The sequence below is a fragment of the Palaemon carinicauda genome, chromosome 16 (genome assembly GCF_036898095.1).
Source record: "Palaemon carinicauda isolate YSFRI2023 chromosome 16, ASM3689809v2, whole genome shotgun sequence".
Lineage (NCBI taxonomy): Eukaryota > Metazoa > Arthropoda > Malacostraca > Decapoda > Palaemonidae > Palaemon > Palaemon carinicauda.
In genome coordinates, this window is record NC_090740.1 from 128,536,198 (window position 1) to 128,561,929 (window position 25,732).

The window sequence follows — 25,732 nt, forward strand, 5'->3', positions numbered from 1 at the left end:
CACTGGGCTATTTTCCCTGTTGGGGCTCCTGGGCTTATAGCATCCTGCTTTTCCACCTAGGGTTGTTGCTTAGCAGTTAATAGTAATAATAATAATAATTATAGTAATAATAATAACTATTGCCTAATAGTTGTCATGTCTTACATCATACTATCGTCCACTAGATTTCCGAGCTATTGATAACCCGAATAGGCGTGTTCTTTGCAAAATCATAAAATATTTTTCGTGATGCTAATATAATAAATAGTATGGAGCTTTAATTTTAAATAATTTATTATAGTTTTAAATATACCATTCTCATAAATGATGAAAAATACTATGCTATTATTAAATCTAGAGACTTAAAAATATCAAGTTGAAGAAAACTTTTCCAAAACATTACTTTCGTAACAGTAAACTTCTTCTTCGAATCGCTAGAGAATTTAGTTGTGAATGTACACCGTGATGGTAAATAGTGTTGTCTTCAAAATGCCAATTTTTAGACAGCTCGTGAGGCATAGCGCAAGTTTACAGCTTAGAACCTGTTTAGCTCCATCTTATTATGGACTTTGGGTAAGAAAGCATTTATGAATTATTAGGATTTAGTGCTAGGCAAGGATTTAGTTGAGGTCTTTATCCCAGACCAATGGAAGACAATATATTGATGTTTAATGTTATTGTAATAATATATTTTAGTTTGTTGTGAAATAGGTAAATTGTGTTCTTTTACTATTGATCATTTTGTATTTAATGCATTTATGACCATTATATGTGCAAATCGCATTTATGCATTTATGATCATTATATGTGCAAACCGCATTTTTTGGGCCAGTGCCCTATATGTAATATTTAGTGGTTATCCCAGGAAGGAAGTCGGTGTTTTTAGTTAGTAAATACTGATATACTTATATCGTAACATAAATTTTTTGAAAAAATATTATATTGGCGACTCCAGTAACAATCATGCAAGGGTAAACTGAAGACATTCTTGACTTCTCAAGTGCTTCGATAGTGTGGATTCGAAAAAAAACGAGCTATATGCAGTGTGGAATTTTGAATGCCTTCAAACGAACATGATAAAATGACTGTGGAGTTCCTATAGAGTGTAGGGATTCACTGCTCTATAGGACCAGAAAAATAGCACTTAAAGTAGAGTAAAAGTACTATGTATAAAACAAAATGTAGGGAGCTTTGTATATCAGTGGCCAGTACATTAACTAGCCTAAATTTTCCCCCCTAACCTTACCTACAAGCCGTGTCCTTACCTACTTGTCTAACGGGGTGGCTAACGCCCCCATGCGACCCCCCTTTCACTGCAGTATTCTAAGTTAGCCATAATAATACATACACCCCGAATGTAGCAAGGATGATTACAGGTGATGGTTTGTAGAACCACGGATGCACCTTCCAGATAACCCAAGGAATGGTAATGGGTATCACAGGGTCCCTGGTAAGGTCACACCGATGTAAGTAAGTTAAGGTAAGGGTATTTTAGGTTAGGTCACTTTTAAATTACCAGTGAAAGATTATATACTGTACTGTAACCCACTTAAAGCATTTCATAGTTACAAAACGCTAAGATCAGTGGAATAACAAATCTGATGTTAATAATTTGGAGGTGTATGTATGATAGCGGCCACCTTCATGTATGAATACGGCAGTGTATGGGGGGTTGCAGGGGTGTGTGTTAGCCCCCCCCCCACCCCCGTTAGGAAATTAGATAAGGACACGGCTTGTAGGTTAGGTTAGGGGGGAAAGTTGAGGTTAGTTGATGTCCATTTTTAATCCGCAAGAGAGAAACTGGCCACTGACATACAAAGGCTCCATAATTTGAAATAAATAAAGCCAGTTGTTTCTTTATTGGAATCTTGATTGCAAGAAAGAAAAGAAGACAAGTAATTTTAGCCTGATTGCCCTTAGGATACAATTGTAATTGTAAAGTTTTTAAAAGAGAGAGAGACTTACTGTGAGAAAAATTTTGTTGGGCTTTTTTGTTACTGAGAATTTCTGTTTTCAAGATTTTACTTTTTCAAAAAATGTAGTGTAGTTTTCATAGATAAGATTTAAATTAATATTTATCATAGATTTTTACCCTCATATTTTTATCCCTTATATTTACTATAATTTTATTTTATTTACTTTTTATCTTTAATGTATTGTAATTAATTTTTTTTGTAAGAGTGGAGCTGGACTCATTGGGCTGGTAAATCTCCTTTTAATAATGATGATAATAATAGGCCACAAGTCTTTGATTTGGTAAAATGATACTAAACTTCCTTTTTCTGAGCCGACCTCTAATTATGTATCTTGCGATCTACAAACCATCTACTGCGTTTGAATGTAACATAACTGGTATAGTACAGGATAACTTTATCCATGCTTTGTTCAGATTGGCAAAGATTTTTCATATGTAGAAAAATTGTTTTCTAGGTTAGGTTAAGTGGATATTAGGTTTAGGTGTTTTACTAAATTCAACGCATTTTAAGAATATCACCCGCCCATACCACATCCTCTGTACCGCACCTCCCCCCAGAATAACCTCATTGCCAGCCTAACACCCTCCCCATGGTATTACTCCTAGGGCTGGTAGTACTATCCTTATCGTTTACAAGATTCAGACTCCCTCAAGCATTAAATGGGGAAGGATGGCATCTGGTACTATCCTTACCCCTTGATTTAGTCAGTTTTAATTGAATTGAGCTACTCACACAGCAGCTGTGACGATGACAAAATAAAAGATAAAAATTATTAAAAGAAAAAAGAATGTTCCAAATAGAAGAGTTGTATCTATTACTATTTTTTTAATATTGTTTTTTACTTGACTCTGCTCAATTAAATCCTAAGTTAGTAAACCTCTTCGTTTTCTTGTCTTCATACCACCTGTTCTCTTTTTTGACAGCACTCAATCTCCCATTCTTTTCCGTCTCGAGAGGGTTGTACCGTCTGAGGTGGGAGAAGTTGGATTGAGCTACTTAGTCACAGTCGTCACTCTCTAGTCTACCTATCCCGGATTGGGGGAAGGGTGGGGGTTGCCTACCTCTGTAGTCCACTACTCCTCATGTGAGGAGAAGTTGCAGCAGTTATTGATGTGGAGGAAGAGAGAGAGAGAGAGAGAGAGAGAGAGAGAGAGGAGAGAGAGGGAGAGAGAGAGAGAGAGAGAGAGAGAGTGAGAGTGAGTGAGTCTCAAATATTGCTATTTGAGTTATGAAAAAAAAATTTCAAAAGTGTGCTGATAGAACAGGTGTACAAAAATAAGTACAGTACTAATTTATAGGTTCTAGATTTGACTTTAGTTATTGAATGAATGACTTTTTTATGTTAATGTCATAGCCAAGTAGCAACTGATATTTTCCAAGAGTGGAGTAATGTACAATAATGTCATGCATTATCTATGGTGCCAGTGGAAGGAGTCGTGGCCGAGTTATATTCTTAAAATGGGTAGATGATATGATAGTAGTTGTTTAGAGATAAAGTGATAAAGTTAACAATGTTACGTGAAAAATAGAATATTCTTTGAGAATACTGGATATAAATTCTATAAAAAATAAAATTAGTGATATTTTTGTAGAATGTGGCATGAAGAGGCAAAACCTGATGAATGGGAGTTGTTGAGAAATCACCTCCTAGTCATTTTTGTATAACAAGAAAAATTAACTATTTGATATTTATTACATTGACAAAATTGATGAGTGAATCAAAAATTTAGAATTTTTGTTAAATTTTTCTTTTTTGTTACAGACATTCCAAAGGAGTCCGCTAAGTATAACCACTAGAGAACTGTCTTCATCACCTGTCAGTCAACCTCCAAAGAAGTCTAAAAGCACAAAGATAAAATCCCCAATTACATGGAAGTCCTTACTAGCAACAGGCATTGCTGGCAGCGTATTTCTTGGATTCATGCTTTATGTTAAGAAAGAGAAAGAAGCAGGTAGGTTTTATTACTATAATATGCATACTGTATATATATATATATTATATATATATATATATATATATATATATATATATATATATATATATATATATATATATATATATATATATATATATATATATATATATAGTAATATATATATATATATATATATATATATATATATATATATATATATATATATATATATATATATATATATATATATATATATATATATACTGTCTGATCATTTTTTGGTAGAAGGAAAATTAGTTGTAGCAAAAGAGTGGGGGAATAGAGTAGGTGGATGTAAAAGGGAGCTAATGAGGGTTGAAGAGCTAATAAAACCGGTGGTAAAAAGTAAATATCAAGAAAGGTTGAAGCTGGCATATGACGAAGTGAAAGTAAGAGAAACGGGTAATTTATATATATATATATATATATATATATATATATATATATATATATATATATATATATATATATATATATATATATATATATATATATACTGTCTGATCATTTTTTGGTAGAAGGAAAATTAGTTGTAGCAAAAGAGTGGGGGAATAGAGTAGGTGGATGTAAAAGGGAGCTAATGAGGGTTGAAGAGCTAATAAAACCGGTGGTAAAAAGTAAATATCAAGAAAGGTTGAAGCTGGCATATGACGAAGTGAAAGTAAGAGAAACGGGTAATTTAGAGGAGTGGAAGTTAGTAAAACAAAATTTTGTTGGGATTGCAAGTGATGTGTGTGGCAAGAAGTTTGTTGGAGGCAGCATGAGGAAGGGCAGTGAATGGTGGAATGAAGGAGTGAAGGTAAAAGCAGAAGAGAAAAAGAGAGCTTTTGAAGAATGGCTGCAGAGTAATAGTGTAGAGAAGTATGAAAGATATAGAGAGAAAAATTTGGAAGTAAAGCGCAAGGTAAGTGAGGCAAAGGGGGCAGCTGACCTGAAGTGGGGTCAGGGATTGGGTCTTTCATATGAAGAGAATAAGAAGTTTTGGAAAGGAGTGAAGAGAGTAAAGAAGGCTGGTTCAAGAATTGAAGAGACAGTGAAAGATGGAAATGGAAGGTTGTTAAAAGGAGAGGAGGCAAGGAAAAGGTGGGCGGAATATTTTGAAAGTTTACTGAATATTGAGGATAATAGGGAGGCAGATATAATTGCTGTTGCAGGTGTTGAGGTGCCGGTGATGGGTGATGAGAATGAGAGAGAGATTACAAGAGAGGAAGTAAGGAGAGCACTAGATGAAACAAGTGTAGGAAAAGCATCTGGTATGGATGGTGTTAGAGCTGAGATATTGAAGGAAGGGGGTGTGACTGTACTTGAATGGTTGGTGAGATTGTTTAATATGTGTTTTGTGTTGTCAATGGTACCAGTAGATTGGATTTGTGCGTGTATTGTACCACTATATAAGGGTAAGGGAGATGTGCATGAGTGTTGTAATTCAAGGTTTATTAGTTTGTTGAGTGTGGTGGGAAAAGTGTATGGTAGAGTGCTGATTAATAGGATTAAGGATAAAACAGAGAATGCAATCTTAGAAGTACAGGGTGGTTTTAGAAGAGGTAGGGGTTGTATGAATCAGATTTTTACAGTTAGGCAGATATGCGAGAAATATTTAGCAAAAGGTAAGGAGGTGTATGTTGCGTTTATGGATCTGGAGAATGCATATGATGGAGTTGATAGGGAAGCAATGTGGAATGTGATGAGGTTATATGGAGTTGGTGGAAGGTTGTTGCAAGCAGTGAAAAGTTTCTACATAAGTAGTAAAGTATGTGTTAGGATAGAAAATGAAGTGAGTGATTGGTTTCCGGTGAGAGTGGGGTTGAGACAGGGATGTGTGATGTCGCCGTGGTTCTTTAACTTGTATGTTGATGGAGTGGTGAGAGAGGTAAATGCTCGAGTGCTTGGACGAGGATTGAAACTGGTAGACTACAATGACCATGAATGGGAGGTAAATCAGTTGTTGTTTGCGGATGATACTGTACTGGTTGCAGACGCGGAAGAGAAGCATGGCCAGTTAGTGACAGAATTTGGAAGGGTGTGTGAGAGAAGGAAGTTGAGAGTTAATGTGGGTAAGAGTAAGGTTATGAGATTTACGAGAAGGGAAGGTGGTGCGAGGTTGAATGTCATGTTGAAGGGAGAGTTACTTGAGGAGGTGGATCAGTTTTAAGTACTTGGGGTCTGTTGTTGCAGCAAATGGTGGAGTGGAAGCAGATGTACGTCAGAGAGTAAATGAAGGATGCAAAGTGTTGGGGGCAGTTAAGGGAGTAGTAAAAAATAGAGGGTTGGGCATGAATGTAAAGAGAGTTCTGTATGAGAAAGTGATTGTACTAACTGTGATGTATGGATCGGAGTTGTGGGGAGTGAAAGTGACGGAGGGACAGAAATTGAATGTGTTTGAGATGAAATGTCCAAGGAGTATGGCTGGTGTATCTTAAGTAGATAGGGTTAGGAAGGAAGTAGTGAGGGTGAGAACGGGTGTAAGAAATGAGTTAGCAGCTAGAGTGGATATGAATATGTTGAGGTGGTTATGCCATGTTGAGAGAATAGAAAATGGCTGTCTGCTAAAGAAGGTGATGAAAGCAAGAGTTTATGGGAGAAGTACAAGAGGAAGGCCAAGGTTTGGGTGGATGGATGGAGTGGCTCTGGGTGATAGGAGTATAGATGTGAGAGAGGCAAGAGAGCGTGCTAGAAATAGGAATGAATGGCAAGCGATTGTTCCGGTAGGCTCTGCTGGTTCCTCCGGTGCCTTGGAAGACCGCGGGGTTAGGAGCAGTAGGGGATTCAGCGTTATGAAGCTTCATCTGTGGTGGATAACGGGGGAGGTTGGGCTGTGGTACCCCTATCAGTACCAGCCGAACTCGGTTGAGTCCCTTGTCAGGCTGGGAGGAACGTAGAGAGGAAGGTCCCCTTTTCTGTTTCATTTGTTTGATGTCGGCTACCCCCCAAATTTGGGGAAGTGCCTTGGTATATATATATATATATATATATATATATATATATATATATATATATATATATATATATATATATATATATATATATATATCTATATATATATATATATATATATATATATATATATATATATATATATATATATATATATGTATGCATGTTATTACTGGCTAAACTACAACCATAGTTGGAAAAGCAGGATGCTGTAACCCCATGCTCTCCAAAAGGGAGAAACAGGTCAGCAAAGGAAATGAGGAGATAAGTAAACTACTCGAGAAAAGATCAATATTTTAAGACTAGTAAGAACATTAAGATAGACCTTTCATATATAAACTATAGAAACTTAAACAAAAATAAGAAGATGAGAAGTAGGATGGAATAATATGCCCGAGTGTACCCCTAAGTAAGAGAACGCCAAACCATAACGTACCGTAACTTACTCTAACTTACAGTACGTGAACTTTAACCTAACTTAGCTTATTTATTTATATTTAATTTTTATGTTTTATATTTTTTTTACATTTTCTTTTTTTCTTTTTGATTTTTAATTTTCATCACTTTCACACAATACAATCTTAGTTTTCTTTGCTTCACTTTCTTTCTCTTCATCACAATCACTAGACTGCTTTGTAGATTTTTTAAAGAAACTATCGAGAGAAAGTTGCTTGGTACAGCTTTTCAGAATTTTTGGGAAATGGGTTAAGCAGACATCATCGAATTGCAAAGCTACACGTAAAACCTGAAGTTTCTGTGGGTGATACTTATCAAGGAAGTCAACCACGTGTTGATGATGTGCTAACATCTCTTTTATTGCTGCCGAACTTAAGATGTGCTCTACCTCCACGATGTCCTCCAACTCACTCAACTGCGCTTTGAACTCATCATTCTGCATGGCATGCAGCTCCTTAAGTTCCTCGGTGGTGAGCTCTTCATAATGCTCCCCGATGAGTTCGGTGATGTCATCTTCATCGACCTCCAGACCCATGGACTTGCCAAGGGATATAATCTCTTCTACGTCTTCCTCTACGGCAAGCACAGGTTCAGGTTCGGGGCCAAAACCTTCAAAATCTCTGGGAGAAATAGCATCAGGCCAAAGCTTCTTCCAAGCTGAATTCAGTGTCCGTCGAGTTACTCCCTCCCAAGCCTGATCTATGCTCTTCAAGCAGTGCACGATATTGAAATGGCTCCTCCAAAATTCATGCAAAGTTAAGTTGGTGCTTTGCGTGACATTAAAGCACTGCTTAAATAAGTGCTTGGTGTAGAGCTTCTTAAAATTAGAGATGACTTGCTGGTCCATGGGAAGGAGGATAGGGGTGGTGTTCGGTGGAAGATACCGCACTCTGATGAACTTGAACTGGTCGATGATATCATCTTCGAGTTCTGTCGGGTGAGCGGGAGCATTATCCAAGCAAAGCAAGCACTTTAAAGGTAAATTCCTCTCCTGAAGGTAATTCTTGATAGCAGGTGCCTTAAATGCCTTAGAGTTTACGGAATGATAAACTAATAACAGCTTTATTTTGCAGTCCCCACTGGCGTTGGCACATAAGGCAAAGAGTCTGATCCTTCATAGGCTTATGTCGAAGCATTTTCTTCTCTTCAGCGGTGATGTATGTTCGACTAGGCATCTTTTTCCAAAACAGACCGGTTTCATCACAATTGAAAACTTGCTGCTCTACGTAGCCTTCATCCTCCACGATCTTTTCGAACTTCTTAACAAAATTGTTAGCAGCCTTGGTGTCCGAACTTGAAGCCTCTCCATGGCAAACAACTGAATGAATCCCGGTCCGTCTATTAAATTTCTCGAACCAACCGCAAGATGCCTTGAATTCCTCTGTCGTAGGATCGGTTGAACTCTCCCCCGTGTCACCCCCAGAGCCTGCCGCCTTTAAGTCACAATAGATAGCGCTGGCCTTCTCGCAAATGATCGTTTCAGTGATCATATCACAAACAATCTCTTTGTCCTTTATCCATATTAACAAAATGCGTTCCTCCAGGGTAGGGCTGCGACGTTTTGAAATAATGGTGATCCCGTTCGATGGTTTGACTGCTTTAATGGCTGCCTTCTGCTTGATGATTTTCGAGATTGTAGACATATTCCGGCCATATTGTTTAGCCAGATCACTCACACGCGCACCGCGCTCATATTTTTCTATAATTTCTTGCTTCAATTCTAATGAAAGCATTGCCTTCTTCCTTTTCTCACCATTTCTAATACCTGTACCGAAACTAAGTTTCTTACGACCCATAATTATACGTAAAATAAATAATAAAACAGGAAAAAAGGAAGATAATAAGCACTTAACCCTTTTACCCCCAGGCTATTTGGAAATTTCCAACCCTTAACCCCCAGAGGGTTATTTTTTTCCCAGCACATTTTGCAGTATATTTTTTTTTAACTCTGGAGAGGTACGATGGGTCGTGCGCGACCCCGAGTGTATTTAAAAAACCTGTTTTTCTCGCGTGACTCACCCCCGTGACCGAATTTCTGGGTGATCGACCTACACCGGGTCACTAGCCTACACGCCGCAGTTGGGTCCAGACGTGCTTCATTGTAGCTGTTCGCCTTCCTACTTTTCTGGACGCCTTGGGGTCGAGCTCGACCGAATATACCTGAATCAGGTAAGTTACATAATTATCAAAGTTATTACGTAGTAAGAAATTGTCGTAGAATGGTGCAACTTGTATAGGTTATCAGTGGTGGAAAGTCTGGGTGGATGGTTTGGCTACCACGTGCATGAATTTTTTTGTAGCTGAGATGACGTATATCACCACGAGGCCCATTTTTCCTCGAATGCCACTTTTTCAGTTTTTTGCATTTTTTGGCTAAGTCATTTTTCCGTAAGATATTGGCAAATGGTGTCGAAAAACTTTTGCTTTTTTAGTGTTTGAAAGTGTGTCTAGATGATCTGGCTACCCATGCCTGACCTTGTTTTTGCCAGATATGCCGTATATATTGCTATGTGTTCGATTTTCCTGCGATTGCCAATTTCTCGTTTTTTTTTTTTTTTTTTTTCATTTTTTTGCAAAGTTATTACGTAGTAAGGAATTGTCAAATAGTGTTGATTCATTTAGATGTTTATTTTGTCGGAAAGTGTGCCTTGATGGTTTGGCTACCATGTGCATGATATTTTTTTTAGCTGAGGTGCCGTATATTAGCATATTGCCCATTTTTCCTCAAATGCCCCTTTTTCAATTTTTTTCATTTTTTGGCTAAGTCATTTTTCCGTAAGAAATTGGCAAATAGTGTCAACAAAGTTTAATTTTTTTAGTGTTGGAAAGTGTCTAGATGATCTGGCTACCCATGCCTGCCCTTTTTTTTTTGCCAGATATGCCGTATATATTGCTATGTGTTCGATTTTCGTGCGATTGCCAATTTCTCGTTTTTTCAATTTTTTGCAAAGTTATTACGTAGTAAGGAATTGTCAAATAATGTTGATTTATTTAGATATTTATTTTGTCGGAAAGTGTGCCTTGATGGTTTGGCTACCACGTGCATGATATTTTTTTTAGCTGAGGTGCCGTATATTAGCATATTGCCCATTTTTCCTCAAATGCCCCTTTTTCAATTTTTTTCATTTTTTGGCTAAGTCATTTTTCCGTAAGAAATTGGCAAATAGTGTCAACAAAGTTTAATTTTTTTAGTGTTGGAAAGTGTCTAGATGATCTGGCTACCCATGCCTGCCCTTTTTTTTTTGCCAGATATGCCGTATATATTGCTATGTGTTCGATTTTCGTGCGATTGCCAATTTCTCGTTTTTTCAATTTTTTGCAAAGTTATTACGTAGTAAGGAATTGTCAAATAATGTTGATTTATTTAGATATTTATTTTGTCGGAAAGTGTGCCTTGATGGTTTGGCTACCACGTGCATGATATTTTTTTTAGCTGAGGTGCCGTATATTAGCATATTGCCCATTTTTCCTCAAATGCCCCTTTTTTCAATTTTTTTAATTTTTTGGCTAAGTCATTTTTTCGTAAGAAATTCGCAGATAGTGTCAACAAAGTTTCATTTTTTTAGTGTTGGAAAGTGTCTAGATGATCTGGCTACCCATGCCTGCCTTTTTTTTGCCAGATATGCCGTATATATTGCTATGTGTTCGATTTTCGTGCGATTGCCAATTTCTCGTTTTTTTCAATTTTTTGCAAAGTTATTACGTAGTAAGGAATTGTCAAATAGTGTTGATTTATTTAGATGTTTATTTTGTCGGAAAGTGTGCCTTGATGGTTTGGCTACCACGTGCATGATATTTTTTTTAGCTGAGATGCCGTATATTAGCAGGTTGCCCCTTTTTCAATTTTTTGTTTTATTTGGCTAAGTCATTTTTCCGTAAGAAATTGGCAAATAATGTCAACAAACTTTTATTTTTTAGTGTTGGAAAGTGTGTCTAAATGATCTGGCTACCCATGCACGACATTGTTTTTTGCCTGAGATATATTGGTATGGGATCCATTTTCCATCGAATGCGTATTTTTAATTTTTTCTAATTCTTTGCAGTTATCAAAATGGCAAGCAAGAAATATTCCTTGGGCACCGATGCCATCAATCAACTATTAGAACAGCTTGATCGTGATGTTGAGGATGGTCTGGAGCTAGATGACGTCAGTGACGAGGAGTATTTGGATGTGAGGAAGTTGGAGCATGAGGTGAGGGAGGAAGGAGATAAGGAAGATGATCCGGAAATTATCGCCTTAGGGAATGGGGATGGCGAAGATGATGACGATGAGGGGGAGGTAGTGGGGGTTGGGGGTTCTGCTTCTGTTGTTGTGACAGCCAGCACAACAACAACAACTTCCCCTATGCCATCAACCTCAAGTGGGCATCCCGCAGCACCGGTAGGTCGCCTCACCCCAGTGGAGGAGAGGAGCAGGAAGAGGAGAAGGGGTGAACTACAGCCAGCCAGGGGGACTCCTATCACCCAGATACAATCTGAATCCGTTCAAGGTCGTGATGGTACTGTCTGGCATAAAAACCCTAATCCCACCCTCCCCCATATACTCACACCAAGGATTGAGCCTGGAAGTCCCACCTCTGTCACGTTGGGCGCGAAGAAAATGTCCGACATTTTCTCGCTCTTTTTGGACGACCGCATGTTAGCCGAGATTGTTCTGCATTCTAATGAACGCCTTGCCCTTTTGAGAAGTAATTACCATCAAAAGGGCAACATTGCCCTTAGGGACATTGACCTGAGGGAACTGAAGGCATTTATTGGAATTCTAATAATGTCGGCAGTGCGGTGTGACAACCATACACCCACTTGTGACATGTGGAACCTCACAGAGGGAAATCCTTTGTATAGGTGTACGATGAACGAGCGACGTTTTACCCTGTTGGTGAGAGTTCTTCGCTTCGATGATTCGGCCACCAGAGCAGAGAGGGTGAAAAAGGATCGCCTCGCTCCCATTAGGAAAGTCTTCGATCACGTGGTGGCCAATTGTCGAAGCAATTATAGCCCCGGGCCCCATCTCACTGTTGATGAACAGCTTGTCCCTTTTCGGGGTCGCTGTCCATTCAAGATGTATATTCCAAACAAACCAGCTAAGTAAGTAAAAATAATTTTATTTTATATTTGCACATGTAATTATTGTTTTGTATTTATAAAAAAATTGTTTATTTATTATATATATATATATATATATATATATATATATATATATATATATATATATATATATATATATATATATATATATATATATATATATTGTGAAGTAAAGAACTTGATATATGATTTATGTGTCTAAAGTATAATATATCATCTATTTTATCTCTATCTATCTCTATCTATCTATAACTTTGTTATTTATTTATCTGATAATTTCTCTTTCGTATTTGTAAATAATGTTTTTGTGTAATTATTATTATTATTATTATCAGTGATATAATTATCTGTTAATTTCTCTTTCGTATTTATAAAGGTTTTTCTTATGTATTTATTATTATTATTATTATTATTACTATATTTATTAGTAATATAATTGTATATTGTGTTATTTTTGTTATTTTTTTGTTATTTGTTTTCTTTTTACCTTTATTAGTTACTAATTCTATTTCTCTTCCTCTAGGTATGGTATCAAGCTTGTATTGGCGTGTGATGCCGATTCCCATTACATGTGTAATGCGATTGCCTATTTGGGGAAGGACACGGTCAAGATACCAAGAGGAGCGACGCTTGGAGAAGTTTTTACGTCTGATCTTGTGGCACCTTTTCAGCGAAGTGGCCGCACAGTGACGATGGATAACTTCTTCACGACGCTACCGCTCGCCTTGTCACTCGCGGATAAGGACATGCATTTGTGTGGCACCATTCGCCAAAAGCCTTATATTCCTAAGGAACTTATGGAGAAGGTGCTTCCCCCAAAGGACTCAGTGGCAGAGTTTAATTACGAACACAATCTAACTCTACAGTGTCAGCAAATTAGTAGGACTAAGAAAGTGATGCTGTTGAGTTCCCTGCATCATGATCCGTCCGAGGTCGAAAAAAGGAAGACGGACATTCAGATGTTTTATAATGCGACCAAGGGAGGTGTAGATACATTCGACCAGATGTGTTCTATATCTAATTGTGCTCGTAAGTCACGACGCTGGCCTATGAGTCTCTTCTACGGGATATTGAATATAATAATGGTCAATTCTTATATTCTCTATACGCTCATGCCCTTCTCCAAGACAATGCCAAGGCGAACCTTCCTAAAGGAGATCGCCACCGAGTTGTGTTATCCCCAGGCAATACATCGGTATCACACGTCACGCAAGTTGTCAAAGGGACTCCGTCAACTCATGGTGGATACCTTCAAGATTCCTGAGGCGGAACCAAGACTTCAAATTGCCTGTGGCCACATCAAGCTTCCTAGAAGGATTCGCTGTCACAGCTGCCCACCTAAGGACGACCGCAAGACAAACACTGCGTGTTTCCGCTGCAGGAGTCCTGTCTGCCTGACGCATCAAACTGTCTTGTGTCCAGGGTGTACCTCAGAGTTATAGGTAAGTTACAACATGAAAATTTTGTTTACTTCTTGTTTGCTTGAATATCATCCAATTTTTTTCTGCTAAAATATTATATTGTTTTACATTTTTATGTTTTTTTTTTTCGAATTTATTTCCCTTCAGAATTTTTTTGGGGGGTCAGAATTCTAATTTTATAGTCGTAAAATAATCGTCAATCATCCAGCAATCCACCATAAAATTTTTATGCATATCCAAGAATAATTAGATTAGTAAATAACACCTTGAAATTGACCTACCCTTCCTACATTTCAGGTGGCAGATTAGGCAGTCGGAGTTGGTGTGGTTTGCGGCCATTTTGTGGACATATCCGAAGCGTAAGTTGCCATATCTCTATATATTCCTGTTTCCTATAGAATTTGTGATATTTTGGTATATTTTTACCTGCATAAATATCATATTATATATTAAATATAAGTTTTTATACAAAATTTTAATGGTGACAAAAAATTACTTTTAGATATGGTCCCTGATATAACAGTAATTTACAAAATAATGAAGATTTTTTTACATATTTATATTTTACAATAACATATGTTTATTCCATAAAATAATTAGCCAGTTCCTATTTCATTTGGGTACCCCCAAAAATTCATGAAATTTGGACTAATCTTTTTGGCCAAAAAAGTTACCCTTTATTTCTCATTTTAGATCTTCACCTCTATGGGTCCGATCACTTCCAAGTTGCCACAAGATGTTTCCTGAACATTCAAGAATATTTTCATAAAGGGATTTTTGTATATTATATTTTTTTTTTTTTGTGAATTTTTATGTAAAGTCGTTTTTTTTCATACTTAAATTTTTTAGGAATTTATAATAAATAGTTTTTCTGCAGATGGGTAGTATTTATCTTTACCGTAGTTTTTAGCATTCTTTGAAGTATTTTACGCAAACAAAAACCTGAAGGTTAATGCACAAACAAATTTTACAAGAATTTTTTTTTTTGTGTTGGGGTCGCGCTCGACCCCAATATACCTGAAAAGGGGTGTCCAAGAACGATACCTGTCCAGGGTTAAATTGCTCTAAAAGCCTTATTTTTTTGTCATAGAGAGGTCAGGTTGGTCTCATTCTCTTGGAAAATGCCTGAATTTTCTCAAAAAATTATCAAATATGAAAAAAAAAAAAATTTATAGCATTTTTTTGCAAGGACGTACCGGTACGTCCATGGGGGTAAAGGGATGGCTTTTGTGAAACGTACCAGTACGTCCTTTGGGGGTAAAAGGGTTAATAACGGACCGAACAGGGTACAACCACACGATGCGCTTAGAACAGAGAACTAACCGACGCAACGCTCACTGGCATCCCTCCGACGTGCTACCGTCTACCGGCGTAAACAAGAAACTACGACCGCGTATGGTCTACGTCTGATGTTGGAGCATGACGTTGGGTGTCGAGACGAGAATTTGATTGAATTTTACGTCGGATGTTGGAACAATCATATTTAAAGGTTCCACTGTATATATATATATATATATATATATATATATATATATATATATATATATATATATATATATATATATATATATATATATATATATATATATATATATCCATCCATATACCAAGGCACTTCCCCCAATTTTGGGGGGTAGCCGACACCAACAATGAAACAAAACAAATAGGGGACCTCTACTCTCTATGTTCCTTCAGCCTAATCAGGGACTCAACCGAGTTCAGCTGGTACTGCTAGGGTGCCACAGCCCAACCTCCCTCATTTCCACCACAGATGAAGCTTCATAATGCTGAGTCCCCTACTGCTGCTACCTCCGCGGTCATCTAAGGCACCGGAGGAAGCAGCATGGCCTACTGGAACTGCGTCAGAATCGCTCGCCATTCATTCCTATTTCTAGCACGCTCTCTTGCCTCTCTCACATCTATCCTCCTATCACCCAGAGCTTTCTTCACACCATCCATCCACCCAAACCTTGGCCTTCCTCTTGTACTTCTCCCATCAACTCTTGCATGCATCACCTTCTTTAGCAGACAACCATTTTCCATTCTCTCAACATGGCCAAACCACCTCAACACATTCATATCCACTCTAGCCGCTAATTCATTTCTTACACCTGTTCTCTCCCTCACCACTTCGTTCCTAACCCTATCTACTTGAGATACACCAGCCATACTCCTTAGACACTTCATCTCAAACACATTCAATTTCTGTCTCTCCATCACTTTCATTCCCCACAACTCCGATCCATACATCACAGTTGGTACAATCACTTTCTCATATAGAACTCTCTTTACATTCATGCCCAACCCTCTATTTTTTACTACTCCCTTAACTGCCCCCAACACTTTGCAACCTTCATTGACTCTCTGACGTACATCTGCTTCCACTCCACCATTTGCTGCAACAATAGACCCCAAGTACTTAAACTGATCCACCTCCTCAAGTAACTCTCCATTCAGCATGACATTCAACCTTGCTCCACCTTCCCTTCTCGTACATCTCATAACCTTACTCTTACCTACATTAACTCTCAACTTCCTTCTCTCACACACCCTTCCAAATTCTGTCACTAGTCGGTCAAGCTTCTCTTCTGTGTCTGCAACCAGTACAGTATCATCTGCAAACAACAACTGATTTACCTCCCATTCATGGTCATTCTCGTCTACCAGTTTTAATCCTCGTCCAAGCACTCAAGCATTCACCTCTCTCACCACTCCATCAACATACAAGTTAAAGAACCACGGCGACATCACACATCCCTGTCTCAGCCCCACTCTCACCGGAAACCAATCACTCACTTCATTTCCTATTCTAACACATGCTTTACTACCTTTGTAGAAACTTTTCACTGCTTGCAACAACCTTCCACCAACTCCATATAACCTCATCACATTCCACATAGCCTCCCTATCAACTCTATCATATGCTTTCTCCAGATCCATAAACGCAACATACACCTCCTTACCTTTTGCTAAATATTTCTCGCATATCTGCCTAACTGTAAAAATCTGATTCATACAACCCCTACCTCTTCTAAAACCACCCTGTACTTCCAAGATTGCATTCTCTGTTTTATCCTTAATCCTATTAATCAATACTCTACCATACACTTTTCCAACTACACTCAACAAACTAATACCTCTTGAATTACAACACTCATGCACATCTCCCTTACCCTTATATAGTGGTACAATACATGCACAAACCCAATCTACTGGTACCATTGACAACACAAAACACATATTAAACAATCTCACCAACCATTCAAGTACAGTCATACCCCCTTCCTTCAACATCTCAGCTTTCACACCATCCATACCAGATGCTTTTCCTACTCTCGTTTCATCTAGTGCTCTCCTCACTTCATCTATTGTAATCTCTCTCGCATTCTCATCTCCCATCACTGGCACCTCAACACCTGGAACAGCAATTATATCTGCCTCCCTATTATCCTCAACATTCAGCAAACTTTCAAAATATTCCGCCCACCTTTTCCTTGCCTCCTCTCCTTTTAACAACCTTCCATTTCCATCTTTCACTGTCTCTTCAATTCTTGCGTCAGCCTTCTTCACTCTCTTCACTTCTTTCCAAAACTTCTTATTCTCTTCATATATATATATATATATATATATATATATATATATATATATATATATATATATATATATATATATATATATATATATATATATATATATATATATATATATATGTATATATATTGTTACCTGTACACCTAAATTAAGGGTTGATACCCTGAAAAAAAGGTACTGTACTCGCGGCGACGAGTTGGGATCTCGTAAGCTTTTCGTATCCTGAAAATTTTTTCGTATACTGGGGCATAAAAATCTTTGTATCGCTTTTCGTACCCTGAATTTTTCGTGAGCAGAAACTTCCGTATCCAGAGGTATCACTGTATATATATATATATATATATATATATACATATATATTTGGGCTCAAACCATGACGTCCTGATGGAAGGTTCCTTCAGTACTGTAGCTTCCTTGGGCATATTTAACCATCAGCACGTCATGGCTATCTCACCCAAAAATAGATTTTTCGCTTCGCTCAAAATCCGTTTTATATATATATATATATATATATATATATATATATATATATATATATATATATATATATATATATATATATATATATATATATTTCTGGGCTCCGACCCGTGCCGCCCAGTGAAATGCTCCTTTAACATCATTTCTAAGGTAAAAACTTCTATGAATTTACCAGAGAAACATTTGTATAGGAATTCTAGGTTGAACCCAGCTTGCTCACCTTAATAAGGTGTCGGTATAATACTGGGGCACTGAATAAATCACAACCAGAGGTCTCGCACCATTTAGATATCTCCTGTCAATATCCCCGAACAGCGAGGTGCCGTTCAACATCCTACTACTACTAGCAATCCCACGCCAGTGATGTCACTCCTTTTTCATAGCACGCGCTATTTAATCCTTATTTTGCCTTAGTTTGTGAATTTCGCTGGTTTTTTCTGGATTTACCTCAAGATGTCGGACTTCAATGTCACTCCATCTAAGTTAAGTACTGTACCAGATCTATGAGTTTTGAGATTTTGGAGGGGGCCTTGCCCTTTTTTGCTTATATTATAACAGTTTTATTTTTCACGACCCCGCGTGGGTCTTTCATGGCGCTCGGCTCCCTCCTACCTCTCTCTCGTTTCGTTCTTAACGCTTTTCAATGAGTCCTCCATACTGATTGTTTCTCGTTATGAACTTTATTGGTATCCACGGTTCACACACCGTATTAAATAGAAATAGATTTTTCCTACGTCAAAATCCCTTATATGTACAGTATATATATGTATATATATATATATATATATATATATATATATATATATATATATATATATATATATATATATATATATATATATATACTGTATATATATACATACATACAGTGGAACCTCTACATACGATCTTGATTCGTTCCAGAAACTGCTTCGTATGTCAAAACAATCGTATGTTGGAGCAAATATTCCCATAAGAGTACACTGTAATTTGTATAATTCGTTCCACAGCCCAAAAACCTATAATAACTCCTTAATAAATTACTAGATATAATTACACAAAACAATAACATAATTGCATAATATGAAAGAAGGATGTAAAAAAGATAATTATAAAGAAATAATAAATAAAGAATGTGTTTTTATTGTCACTCTACCTTAGAGACAGGCCAATGCAGGTGTAGGATTTGCTACGCCAGGAGGAGACGGACGATCGGCGAGAAGGTAGACATGGTGTTAACATGTTCTTTAAATAAATACTCTCTCTCTCTCTCTCTCTCTCTCTCTCTCTCTCTCTCTCTCTCTCTCTCTCTCTCTCTCTCTCTCTCTCTCTCTCTCGTTCTTCTTCACTGTTAGTGTTAGAGATGTCTATTAATTTTTTCTGAGTGAGAGAGAGAGAGAGAAAAAGATTAAACAAAAATGTTTTGTGAACATATGATTTTTAACAGCGTCAACAAGTTGAAAGACAGTTAAATGTAACTAAAAAAGCAATATCAGCAAATCTGAATTCCTTTTTTAACTAAAACAAATATTGATACAAACACACTCGTGTGTGTATGCACAAACATGCACACACAGGTGTACGAATTCCTACGCAGGAGGAGACACGATTGGCGAGGAGTTAGTGATGGTGACTGCGATAACGTACCGTAACTTACACTACGGAAACTTGAATCTAACTTAGCTTTTTTTTTTCTTTTTTTTTTTTTTTTTTGTATTTCATATTTTTTACATTTTTTTTTCTGTTGAGTTTTAATTTTCATCACTTTCAGGGACAAGTTATGGTACGTTATCACAGTCACCATCTCTACCTCCTCCCTGACCGTCTGTCTCTTACTGCGTAGCAATTCCTACACCTGTGTGTGTGTGTTTGTATCAATATTTTTTTTAGTTAATAAAGGAATTCAGATTCGCTTTTATTACTTTCTTAGTTACATTTAATTGTCTTTCAACTCGTTGACGCTGTTAAAAATCATATATACTCTAAACACATTTTTGTTTAATCTCTCTCTCTCTCTCTCTCTCTCTCTCGGAAAAAAAATAATAGACGTCTCTAACACTATAACATCGAAGAAGAACAAGAGAGAGAGAGAGAGAGAGATTTTATTTAAAGAACATGTTAATGCTATGTTTAGAGAGAAACAGAAATAGAGAGAGGACTTTTTTTAAAAGAGCTTGTTAATGCTATCTTGGTTTTCTTTGCTTCACCTTTTTCTTTCTTTCTGTTCATCACGCTGGCCCTTCTCACAAATGATCGTTGCCAACAGTCTCTTTGTCCTTTATCCCTATCAACAAAAGGCATTCTATCACTTCCAGGGTAATGCTACGATGTCTTATAATAATGGTGATCCCCTTCGATGGTTTATCTGCTTTAATGGCTGCCTTCTGCTTGATGATCGTCGAGATCATAGGCCTATTCCGGCCATATTGTTTAGCCATATCACTCACATGCACACTGCTCTCATGTTTTTTCTATAATTTCTTGCTTCAATTCTAATGAAAGAATTGCCTTCTTCCTTTTCTCACCACTACCTGTACTGAAACTTAGCTTCTTAGGCACCATGATTATAGGTAAAATCAAAAAGGAAATGTGAGAAAAGGAAGAAAATAAGCACTGTTAATAACAGACCAAACTGAGGACAACCACACGATACACACAAGAACAGAGAACAGAACACTCAATGCTCAATGGCGTCCCTCTTACGTGCTGCCATCTACCGGCGTAAACAAGATCTACATTGGGTGTTGGAGCATTACTTCGGGTGTCAAGACAAAAATTTGATGGAATTTTACTTCGGATGTTGGAACAATCATATGTAAAGACAATCGTATATAGAGGTTCCACTGTATTATATATATATATATATATATATATATATATATATATATATATATATATATATATATATATATTACATATTCAGTATATATATATATATTTATTTGTTCCAACACAAATACTTCCCACATTCCAAACAATAGGAGGCAACATCGTGTGTCCCTTACCGACCATAACATGCATGTGGAACCGCCTAACAACCTTCACAGCCCACTACCTGTAAGACGTAACCCACAGGAACTTCGATATCTTCTCAATAGGTCCTGTGGTGGCTGCACAAAATATGGTTGGAATCACCTCAGCTGTCTTGTAGGACAAGTAACATTTAGTTGAGGTCAGACATTATCCTGTAGTAAGTCTAGAAGGAATGTGCGAGTAACTGGCCTCTTTCTTCATTCTCCCTTCCCTTGGGGTTTCAGCATCTGTGAAACTGCAAGGTGACCTTTTCTGACTGCAGGTGGGTACCATTGTCCCTAGGGTAACCTGATATTTATGAATATATATGTGTTATGTCCCCAATCTCCTAATGATGTGGAATCGGGTAATATCTAGGTTACCGATATGTGCGGAGCTAAGCTCCAAGGTTATACTTACATGTTCAAGTCACAATGGATAGTTATCTCACCAACCAGCTAGTTGGTTGAGGACTTTCACCCACTGTAAAGAACGAAATGGTTTGTATATAGTGCCGGAACAAATGACAAATTTAGAAATGATTTGTATTTTTCCTAACTATACAGACCTTGAGCTCTTTATACATACTGATGCTGCCATCATCTATCACCCAAAAAATCCTGCCTGTAATTTCAAAGTGATATGTTACCAGTGCGGGTGTGAGTGGGGTGGTTGGTCAACCTTTACTAACCCCCCCCCCCCACCCCCACCCTGCTAATCAGTGGTGGGTAGTTACACCTTGCTAAATGTCTTATGGCAAGTTTCAGCTGTCACTGAAATATATATCCCCTGTAAAGAGCTCAAGGTTTTTTTTTTATAGTTGGGAAAAATACAAATGATTTCCAAATATGTCATATTCATTGGTATCATGTATCATGTCATTATTTATTAATTTTGCCTTTGTAAAATTAGTGAAATTCTCATTTGTATTTTAGTTAATTAGAGAATTTGTATCAGAGTTAAAGATTTAGCTCTCTAATAATATATAATTTTGGATACTGTATTTCAGCAAAATGTAGGTATCTGATCATAGGATCAAGAATATATATTGGTGTTTGCTACTATGTTTTGATTTGATGTACATTATTCATTACCACTACTGTACTCAATTTTCTATAAGGGTTACAATTTTTAACTTGGTTTTCAACTTTTCCTTTTTTGTTTTATAATGGGGAAGATATTACCATCATTGTCCTCCATTCCAGTTACTGTCAGTTAAAATTGAAAATTTTTTAGTCCTTTCAGTTATTTTGGAAAAGTTCAGAAACTACTTATTTTTGAAATGATATACAAAGTTTTATGCTCTTACTGTGGTTTTGATATTTCAGCAATGGCCAGAGAAAGAAAGAGAGTTTTAGGGAAAGCTAACATTGGAGGAAGATTTGACTTGATTGACCACAATGGTATCCCTAAAAAGAGTGAAGATTTTCATGGTCAGTGGTGTCTCCTTTACTTCGGTTTTACTCACTGTCCTGATGTTTGTCCAGATGAATTAGAAAAGATGGCTAAAGTTGTTGATACAATTGGTAAGTATAAATTACCTCATTGAATTGAAACCTATACCGAGGTTTTATTATAAACAGAGATTATTTATTGTATATTTGGTTTTGTATAGACTATACAGTAGCTTATATTATTATTTTCTTAGAAGGTTAACTATCTTTACATTCATACAAATACAAATCATTACTATACTATAGCATTCTTGCTAATTTGATCTATTAGGTCAAGTTCTTAATTCAGTCGTTAACTGTGATACAGATACAGAAATCACTTTCTCTTCCTAACTCAGAAAATGCTTCTTGTGTTCATACAAGGAATAAATCTCATTTATGCTGTAAATGGATTTATTTTTCATTGCTTGAAGGTCAGCTGATTGATTATTTTTGTAGAGAAGTAACAGTTTTCTTCCAATTGAATAATTAGCTGTTAGAAGTGAGTTTCTTTCCAACTTCTTCACTATTAAGCTTTGTTTTATACAGAACCAGATTTGTTTACTGTACTGTAATTCATTAGGTTACAGTTTGTAAAGCACTGTCATTTTTCCAAATATAGTGGATATTATTAATGATGAAAGATGTTTGTTAAACACACCTCCATCAATTTACATCTGCCTGCCCTGTTCCCAGTAACTCCATGGACACACTTTAAAAGAAAATAAGTTCCCTTCATCAGTCTTTTACCTCAGAATTTGTAATTGTCATACTATTATTTCTTTATCATTTTTCATGTTATGTTCTACTGTTAATTAGATTTATTATAGCTATTTCCTATTTTTATCTTTGAATTGAAAAAATTGCTACTTCAGAAGCAATTACTTTATAGAAAATTTCTCCATTTTCCTAATTATTTTTATCAAGCTTTCTTCACAAGCCTCTCTTTTATTATACAAAAACTTTAAAGTATTTTTAAGGTAAGTTGTATGGAGATAGCCCAAATTCACTGTTCAATGCCAGTGGGGGTTCATTAGTATTATTTATATTTTTCCTTATTGTTCTTTTGTTACCGCAACATTTCAAAGAATGCATCTCTCTCTCTTCCAAGCAGGGTCAAAGTAGACTGAAGAAATGTTGGCATCTCGGTTTTATTTATACCACAATTCAGGTTCATCTGATTGTGCAATATTGTTCTATTTAGTATTAGCTGGCAGACGAGTATTCTGAGTGACTGAGGCCCTCAACCCAGCAGTCATCTTGATCTCATTTTTCAAAGATTCCCAAGCTGTCATTAGGAACAGAGAGCTTTGAGGGATATGTTTCAGGAGAGGGAGCATACGAAGCAGAGAGTTGTTGGGCAGGACTAATTAACGTTTTATGATACAGTGATGGATTGTTTACTGTTCCTCCACCAGTTGTAGGTAATTTTTTATTTTGGAAAAGAACATTGTAATAGGTATCTGCTGTGTCTCTCTTTCTCATTTTATCATATGCCTGCTGCAATGGTAACATTGTTTCCATTAGACCTCGAGTCACTTTAACACACCCCTTCATATTGGGGACATATTCTTTCAGCGTGCCTTTCAAAACTCTATAGACTTGAAAGACCTCGTTAACTTTTTCCAGAATCTAAATTTTGGGCCTCTTGTTGCCTCACTGTCTTCATCCTCCTCTCTTGTCAGCAACTAAATGAGTTCTTTTATCTATATTCGTCAACTTTTCCTCTATTTTTTGCTACATCTTCATCCAATATATCCCCCATTCTATCTCCAGATAAGTCTTGCCATCTAAAGTACCTTCATATCAGAGAAGCCTTTGAAGTGATTGGTAGATTTGGTCTACAAATTTTTCTCGCAGGCATTATTGGCTTAGGTCTGTAATCTGGCCATCACTCCTTTATTAAACATAATGCTGAAACCGTTTCAGCCGTCCTTTGTGTTCATGTTGGAGTTTTTGTCTATAGCCATCCCAATCATTTGAAAGCCTGTTGAGGATAGATTGAATTATATTAGCTTAACTAAATAAGTGTAGTATAGTGTACTGTTATGTATTGAAAATAGGGATTTTAATCCTGTTTTCTTTTAACTATACACATTAGTAGATTCCTGATGTTATGCAAGCTGTGGTTAATTATGTAAACATTGATATATGAGTACAGTATATCAATTAAATTACAGTATATGGATAAGGCCTATATATTATTATAAGTTCTGAAATGTTCTTACCTGTGCTTTATGCATGTGAGGAAGCTTTGATGTAGAGATTGCAAGACAGGTATTGAGTGGAAGAAATTTGACGCACTTTGATTCTACATAATGATGTCTTAGGTATGTCCAGGATTATTATCGATCATAAGCAGTGCAGCGAATGGCAAACCTTCCCTCCTTAGTGTGCAGTCTCTTCAGTTGGACTCGAGGGGGAATGTGCCAACCTTGTTTGACAAAATTCTTTTCTAGAATGCACAAATATATGACATTATCTCTTATGCTACATATGATGTTTCTCATGGAGTTGCTATGCCATAAAACTGCTTGTGTTTCGATGATATGAAATTAGTCTTTTTTTCAGCTCCTTCTTGGGTAATAAGGTAGAAAACAGGAAAAGTAAGATGTCACAGTAAGGGATTTTTATCTCTCACATATATATGGAAACACGTTACGTCATACATTTTATGAAAATGTCAAGAGAGGGGCCTGTCCTCCCTTCATTTCCAGTAACAAAGCATAGAAAAGCATGTGGAAGGTAGCCCATGTCATACAAGTTTAAATTCCAGCCAGAAGTTTAAGGTTTTTTCTATTAAACTCAGGACTTGGCTTGCCTACCTCTCACACAAATTCAGTTTAGATGGTATGAGTGAGTCATTGTGTGTTTACTGTGGAAGATTACTATTGATTGAGCACCCTAGTGCACTTCTCCTGATTTATAATCAGCAGAAGAAAATAGGGCCTGCACATGAAATATCTTGTTGATATGTTAGGTGAAAAAGCTGCCATTAAGCCTCTTAAAAGAGTATTTTTTATCAAAATTTAATTGATTTTTAATGCTATTGAAGGACATGTATACAGTATATTTTAATGTAGGAATATGTTTTAATATGAATACTTTTTACGCATAAGTGTGTTAAATGTTTAATAATTATTGTTTTCTAGAAATTCATTATTTTAAATATTAAACTTAGCCGGTGAATATATAATAGCTGACGTCTCCGACGGCTCGACAGATTCCAAAAACTCGCGAGCGATCGCCGTGAAGGTTGCGGGTGTGCCCACCAGCGCCGACTATCGGCCAGATACCGCATATACTTGTAAACATCTCCAGTTCTTCTCTGTCGGTTTCATCGACAAGTTGATTCCACTCGCTTTATGACCTCGAGTTTTCTACCGAATTGGTGAAGTACTTGGTTTTGGTTTTATTGCTTTCGCCGT

General features: G+C 36.8%; 2 protein-coding genes across 2 annotated transcripts in view; both read left to right on the plus strand.

Annotated features, from left to right (window-relative positions):
- Positions 1 to 399: 399 nt before the first annotated feature.
- Positions 400 to 25,732, plus strand: part of Scox (Synthesis of cytochrome c oxidase) — a 49,746-nt gene continuing 24,413 nt past the window's right edge. The window contains exons 1-3 of the mRNA XM_068389014.1: positions 400 to 552; positions 3,718 to 3,907; positions 22,200 to 22,397. Of these exons, the coding sequence (XP_068245115.1) occupies positions 433 to 552; positions 3,718 to 3,907; positions 22,200 to 22,397 (508 nt within the window). The 5' untranslated portion in view covers positions 400 to 432. The remainder of the gene's footprint in view (positions 553 to 3,717; positions 3,908 to 22,199; positions 22,398 to 25,732) is intronic.
- Positions 11,346 to 14,168, plus strand: LOC137655135 (piggyBac transposable element-derived protein 4-like). Its single transcript, XM_068389013.1, has 3 exons — positions 11,346 to 12,388; positions 12,912 to 13,830; positions 14,107 to 14,168. Exons 1-2 carry the CDS (start codon positions 11,352 to 11,354, stop codon positions 13,828 to 13,830), a joined length of 1,956 nt encoding a protein of 651 aa, XP_068245114.1. The 5' UTR covers positions 11,346 to 11,351; the 3' UTR covers positions 14,107 to 14,168.